General features: G+C 35.3%; 1 protein-coding gene across 2 annotated transcripts; it reads right to left on the bottom strand.

The window, feature by feature from the left end:
* Positions 1–452: 452 nt before the first annotated feature.
* LOC149185281 (glutamine--fructose-6-phosphate aminotransferase [isomerizing] 1-like) lies at positions 453–6,185 on the bottom strand. Of its 2 annotated transcripts, none has more exons than XM_089417871.1 (11): positions 5,183–6,185; positions 4,642–4,814; positions 3,394–3,520; positions 3,042–3,190; positions 2,719–2,889; positions 2,052–2,412; positions 1,683–1,933; positions 1,460–1,574; positions 1,069–1,324; positions 784–952; positions 453–613 (listed from the first exon to the last, which is right to left on the bottom strand). In XM_089417871.1, the coding sequence occupies exons 1-11, from the start codon at positions 5,421–5,423 to the stop codon at positions 530–532; spliced, it is 2,097 nt and encodes a 698-aa protein (XP_089273997.1). In that variant the 5' UTR covers positions 5,424–6,185; the 3' UTR covers positions 453–529. The 2 variants fall into 2 exon arrangements, with proteins under 2 accessions (XP_089273997.1, XP_089273998.1); XM_089417872.1 differs by having other exon boundaries at positions 3,042–3,187; positions 5,183–6,184.
* Between the last annotated feature and the right edge of the window lie 1,190 nt (positions 6,186–7,375).

Raw genomic sequence — 7,375 nt, 5'->3', positions numbered from 1 at the left:
TTAAATAAATGGTCCAGATAAACCAGACCATCGTCTGCTAGGTTCTTTCCATAAAAAATGCCTATTGGCCTAAAAATAGGACAATGTGGCTAATAAAACTTTCATAATCAAACATATCTTATAAGCCGGAAAAAGAATTATATTTTTCAATCCAAAGTTACATAAAACATGTAGTTGCCAATGAACATGTTCCTAAGGTGTCTCCGATGCTACAAAAATATAGATGTTTTAATGTTGAATTACAAAAAACTGAACCACAGTATGGCTGTGATCTCTCCCTCCCATCAATTACAAAATTTCCAAGCGAAGCTGGAAAAACAGATATGAGAGCGCTGACCTGAATGGCAAAGAAAAAAATAAACAGGAGCGACAGTCCAGCATGTATGAGTCTGGTTATTGTATCATTTATACAGATATTAAAATGTTACATACAGCAATTCAACCCCAAGGAAGAGAAAAGGAAATAAATTCTCTTTCATTCTTCATTAAATGCAATTGACCTTGAACCATAACAGCTGTTCCCAGCTCTTTACTCAGTCGTGACACTCTTTGCAAGGTTTCGAGGTTGATCGACATCATAACCACGAAGAACAGTGAGATGATATGCTAGGAGCTGCCAACATACAAAAAGTTAGCATCAAATAACCATATTATATAGCTATTTATTCCAGCTATACTGAAAACAAACAGAGAAATACAACTCATTTCAACAGTATAGTTTATCTAGAAGGCCTGCATCTGCAAGTAAAATTATCAACTCTAGCTATAAGCAGATGAACATACCTGCAATGGTACAATGTTAATGATAGGTTGAAGACAATCCTGTACTTGAGGAACTTCAATAACACGACAACCACCATTTGAGCATACCAAGGATGCCTCTCCCTTCGAGCATATCACTATCAAGCGCCCTCGACGTGCTTGAAGTTGTTGAATTACTGATTGTTGCTTGCTGTTTAAATATGACAAATTTCATCAGGATTTACTATAAACCAACGTTTACATTATGATGAGCCAATTTATGACATCTAATTATTCAGAAGACCATATACGGTGTTTGGCCATTACCTGAAACAATTATCATGTGTTGCGATGACAATTATTGGAAGTGTCTCATCAACCAGTGCTAGAGGGCCATGCTTCATTTCACCTGCAAGAATTCCTTCACTGTGCATGAGTGCTACTTCTTTGACTTTCAAGGCACCTTCCAATGCTGTGGCATAGTTATATCCTCGACCAAACATCAGTAGTGACTGCTGACCCATCAAGAGCTTTGCAAGCTCCTTGATTTCACCATCCAGCTTCAACACCTCTCTGACTTTGTCTACCAACAAAATCCACAACCAAATAAAAGGTATTTCAGTGATACAGTCACAGTTTAATGGACAAATGACAATGGCAGTGAAGTACATGTGTCTAGTACTTATCCCATCATTTGTAATTTTTATAGCAGACTTACTTGGCAAGTCAAAAAGGCCATCTAAAATTGCCTCTCTATGTGATTGACCAGAAATTGAATCCTCTCCAACAGCTAGGGCCAACATAGCCATAACTGCAATCTGACTTGTATATGCCTGCAATCATAAACATAAAATCCCCCCAGTATGATGAAAAACTTGATAATGGAATTAAAAGTGGAAAGAAGAATCAAGAGAAAAATTGACGAAGAGAAAGCATATTACCTTGGTACTAGCAACACCAATCTCACAACCGGCATTGATATGAACACCACAGTGTGTTTTCCTTGCTATTGCACTACCTACAGTATTTGTAATTCCAACACACAAAGCTCCTTTTCCCAAAGCATATTCTAACGCCAGCAGAGTATCTGCTGTTTCGCCTGACTGACTGACAAATACAGCTGTGTCTTCTCTGTAAATCGGTCCTTGTCTATCTAGTAAATCACTTGCAAGCTCCATTGTCACAGGGACACCTTCATGCAGAAAGCAATGCACAAACCATTAACATGTAAATCTTGCAATGAAATCTCCCTTGTAGCTCCAAAACATTCACTCTGAATTGCCCAATATCATAATTACATTTAAGCGTACCTGAAAGCTCCTCAACAATTGATCTAGCTGCCAAGGCAGCATTATAGCTTGTACCACAACCAATGAAAATAATTCTCCTGCACCGCCTAATTGTCCACAAATGGTCCTTAAGGCCACCTAAAAGAACACCCTTTAACTTGTTGTCCCCTCCTCTAATAAGCCTTCCTCTCATTGTTGTTGTTAAGGATTCAGGCTGTTCATGAATCTCTTTTTGCATGAAATGCTCATAATTTCCCTTTTTTATTTGTTCAACTTCCATCTCCAAGATAGATAAAGCACGTTGAACAGCAGCATGACGTGGCGAACCCCCAGTGTTCTTTGATTTGTCAAAATCAAACTTGAATACAGACACGCTCCCATCCTATCAAAAGCATATAAAACAATCGCAGGTGTGTGTGAATCAGGTGTGGTAATACATCGACTCATTGCATCATTTGACAAATGCAAACACATTTTTCTTGGGTATAGGTCTCTAAGTGTAAAATTGATGTTTGGTAAAAACAAAAAAAAACAGAAGACATGTCATCTTCATTTGATGGAAGAATATCAAGTTCCATCTTCCAGTAATCTAAACTTGTGGTCTTGAAAAGCAGTGCCGTTAGCCTTCGATAAGATTTCAAAGAGAAAGGAATCACAAGAATGTACTTGTACAAAACAGATGACATACCTTAACATGAGCAACTTCATTATCCTCAAGGACTAACACTTCTCTTGTATGTTCAATTAATGCATTGGCATCACTTGCAAAGAACAATTCTTTGGGCTCTCCATTCTCATTTTTCAGTCTGACTTTTCCATCGAGAAAAGCAGCTCCACCTTCCCCATCTTCTGCCAATTCCTGTATATATATATATATATAAAATAAGAAGGTTGTGATCATACCGATCGGTAAACAGCAATGTTTATTTTCTATACAATTAGCTCTGCATTGAAACTATTGCTTGTTTTTCTATGTTGAACAAGCATATGTCTATGGTGCGAAGCACTGACCTTAATGCCAAGCAGCAATGGACTGCCACGTTTACATGCAACCAACTCATCAGGGTAGTGTGGACTCTTGAATATAAGAGCATATGCTCCTTCAAGCTGCCTCATAACCTCCATAACAACTTGGCTAAAGGAAATATTCTCTCTACCTGCTGAAAATTCAGATACTCAGAATCCAATTAACGCACACAAAAGTCATATAGAAAGATGTTGACATAAAGAAAGAGAAGCGATATGCCGATAATACCCCTGTCATGAAGCAGAAATAATATATCAATAATCAGGTTAAAAGACAATCGTTCTCTTCATCAATGAGATGCATTGTAAGGATATGCTTATGATCAAGAATATTCACCTTCTCCGTCATTTATCCTTTGTTCTGACAGCCTGTCAAAAACGAACTTTGCCAACTTTGGAATAACTTCAGTATCAGTATCGGACTCAAACTCAAAACCATGTCGAAGTAGAGTCTCCTTCAGAACCTGACAACCGCAGCAAAATCAGAATTAGTGGAGTTTTGAAGATGAAAACCAAGTTCAGGGTAATACAGTTGATTTAACACTAAGCAGCGTAGTCACACTTAATATATGTCTATGACATCATCTCCAACATTAACAAAACTTTGTTGACATTCTCTGTAAACAGAGGCTACAACTACATGTTTATGTAAAACAAACAAGGACCGCTTCTTTTACTTAAGAACTATGTAAGATTGCCAATTACAAGAAATAATATAAACACTAAATGACTTGTGTATTAGGAAGCTGAAACAAACAGACTTAGATCTTTCAGTGAGATAGATCACAGTGTAGTAATGATGCAAACAGTCGATTTAAGAAGAAAGGCCACATGACTCAGTCTAGAAAGAATATCAGTTAAATCCCCTTAGTTTAGGGAGACTTTCAGATCGCTTAATCAGTTTTCTCTGTCCCATGCAGTGCAGAACTAAAACAAAACCCTTCCAAGGCCTTTCTATGGACTCTACTTTCTATTTTACTGAAACCTTTAAAGGACTCTTGCATATGTAGTAAGTACAGCTTACAGTTTCCACTGTAGATGTCAAAAGAAAGCAGCAATAGGAAATATAAAATCAATAATAGGAAACATAAAAGGTCCTAAAAGTTCTGCTGATTTCCTCATAATTTAGTGTACTTTTGGAATTTGCAATGGATAAATTCTAAATAGTAAAACAATTACATCATGGGATAAGGAGGACATGCGATATGATTCATGAGATTCCATTCGCCTCCATGGAGACTTCCGGGAATACATTCTGTTAGCCATCCTATAGGATATCTAAAAGATGGGTATACCATATTATTGGAATATACCCAAAGCAACCATTTCTGAAAGAGAGACATGAAAATGCCTAGCCATAATTTACTTCTACCCCAAATAATATTACAGGAAATTAATCAATCTGCAAGGGGGGTTCACTTGACAGAGTGGTGTTTATTAATGCAATTCCCATGGAATTCATCTAGCATAACCCGCATAAACAAACTAGACACTCAATCACCGTGATGCAGGCCACCTACACCAAAATCTTAAATATGTTTGCTATATCTAAGTTCCATAATTTTCATTAAAAAATAGTGCATACCATGTAATTGGTAATGATGCCATTATGAACCACCAAAAATTCATTTTCCTTTCCAGAAGACTGAGGATGGCTGTTTCTAGAAGAAGGAGGTCCATGGGTCGCCCAACGTGTATGAGCTATCCCAACATGGTTTGTGAATAGCTCCTCCAAATTCAAGTCTGCTGCATCCGCCTCTGCATAAGAAAACAAACAAATTATATCTGGCCCACATCATACTTTTTATGAAATAACCCGAAATTTGATAAATTTTCTGAAACTTCCAAATGCCTGACAAAGCCCAGTTAATCCCGACTCTGAAATTGATGCACCTCTGAAAAGGCTTATATCTGTTAGATAAAGGCTAATCAAGACTTCACCAGGTTGATCCTGACCTTACTGGATGGCTAACGATAAAATCCAATTCTACACAACATATTTTGCTTGAATACCTTTGAAATTGATGCATTTTCTCTATTTAAAAGAAATCAAGTCTCTCACAAAAAATATATTGTCAAAAACCATTCAAATCAATGCACTTTCTACTCTATGCTTTCAAACTGACCTTCATACACCAACTTGACCAGCTGATCGATCTTGCCCTCCTGGCAAAACACCAGAGGGGAGCAAAATCCGGACTGGCATCCACCATCCTTGGATTCATTTATTCGGCGAGAATCAATTGAAATTCCTGCGGAGTCGTAGCCTCTGTATTCGAGCCTTCTCAGGCCATTAAAGAGAAGTTCAAGGATGTATTTCCTCTCTCTGGGCACACAATAATTAATGTGGGCAAATATACCGCACATTTTCTCTCAAGTCACCAAAATAAGGGCAGCAGCAGGAAGAATGAAGAATTCCCGAGGGATCTAGACAGCTACTAATGATTTTGCATTGGGTATTTCTGCAAATAGGATAACGACATCAAGGGAGATGAGATAATTCAGAGGCCCCGCATGTGAGGAAATCTAGGTGATTATAGAAATAGTTTGGCATTGGTGTGGTTTTCTTGGAAGTTGTGTGAGAGAATGAGATGGGGAATTGGGATTCAAAACAAAATTCAAGAAAATCAAAGAAAAGAGTAGCAGGGGAAGGATTTTCTTTGGAAGGGAGAAATCACCCTTCACAACCAGCTCCCAGCACTATTCTCCAAATGGGGTGTATGGCGACCCAGTCATGAATAATAAAGCTTGGTCTGCTGCCCATGTCCGACTGAAACATTGATACTGTGAACAGAGATATAAGCTATTTTTCCCTCATCACTGATTTTGTGCCGGATCGATCTTGTTTCACACTCTTGATCAGAACGGCCGCTTGCAGGTCGCCCCGTATCTCACAGTGTATCGAATTTATCAGATGAGGACCTCCTTGACGTGGAGATGGGATTTGGCCTTGTCAATAGAAATCCGGCATGAAGTTTTCAAGGAGACGGTTCATGTCATTTTGATGACGACCTTCTTCACATGCGTTTCGCGCTTGGACTTTGTCAAAGCCTCGGAGTTTGGGCACAAGGTAGTTGCACTGAGTGGTATTATGGTGGGAGGAGGATTGTATCTCAGCACCAGGTTTGAATTCCATGGAGCGAAGATATGTCGTAGTCTAACCCTTTTACGTTGGGCAGTTTTTTCTCTTTTTGGATATATAGTTTGGGTGGAATTTGTTTAAAATGGTTGAAATGGCAAGTTTGGATTGTAAATTTTCTAAATTAAAGTGTTAGTGTAATTATTTATATATATATATATATTTTGAAATATGCATTTTAATATACATATTGAAATATGCAATTTAAAAAATATATATATTATTTAATGAAATATTGGTTTTTTAAATTTTGGTTAAAAATTTTAAAATATAAAATAGTTAAATAATGTTAAAAAATATTTAGTGTGATCTAATTATTTCAAACATTTTGAATATTATTTTCAAAGCATTATTTAATTATTTTATATTTAGAATTTTTGTCCCCAATGCAATATAATAATTTTTAGTCAAACCATATTTTTATGTTGTTTAAAATCTGTTTTTGTTTAAAATCTGTTTTTGAATACTTAAAATGAATTCAACATCTTGAAAAATTACAATGAGATTGTGCAAGTTCACAAATTAAAATTATGATTCCAACAAATATTTGATGGATTTAGGACAATTTTTATCTAAAAATATTCCCTGAAAATCTCTAAAACAAAGAAGAATTAGAACACCCAATTTTTCAAGTCTTTTTTTTTAATATAGAAGAAATTTCTTGAAATTGTAAATTTAGTTGTGCATTTATAGAATTAGAATGTATTATAAATTTTTATGCGGCCTTGTCTCACTTATAGATATGAAATAAATTTTTCCCGAGCAAAACAATTTAAAAATATATATATATATATATATATATATATTGTTGTTTAAAACATATTAGAATACACCCTTTTATAACATTAAATCCATTTATTTAAGTAAAAACACATTTTAAACCATCAAAATTTACAATCTTATCCAAATTTATATTATTAAATTTTATCAAAAATATATTTCTAGATTTCTAAATCTTACAGTTATACTATTTTTTAATAAAACACCATTACTCAATTTTAATAAAATGAAGTTTTATATATATATATATATTAAAAAAATTAATTTAAAGTTAAATTAAGAGTAATTTGGGAATAAGTTGTAGTTGTCGTTTTGGGTGTATTAATTATGTAATTTGATAAAATCAAGTTTTATATATATATTAAAAAAATTAATTTAAAGTTAAATTAAGAGTAATTTG

This window comes from Pinus tabuliformis, chromosome 3_2 (genome assembly GCF_031772625.1).
Source record: "Pinus tabuliformis cultivar Carrire ecotype Pingquan chromosome 3_2, CPIR1, whole genome shotgun sequence".
NCBI lineage: Eukaryota > Viridiplantae > Streptophyta > Pinopsida > Pinales > Pinaceae > Pinus > Pinus tabuliformis.
The sequence above is the reverse complement of the archived record's forward strand: the minus strand, read 5'-3'. Positions and strand labels throughout refer to the sequence as shown.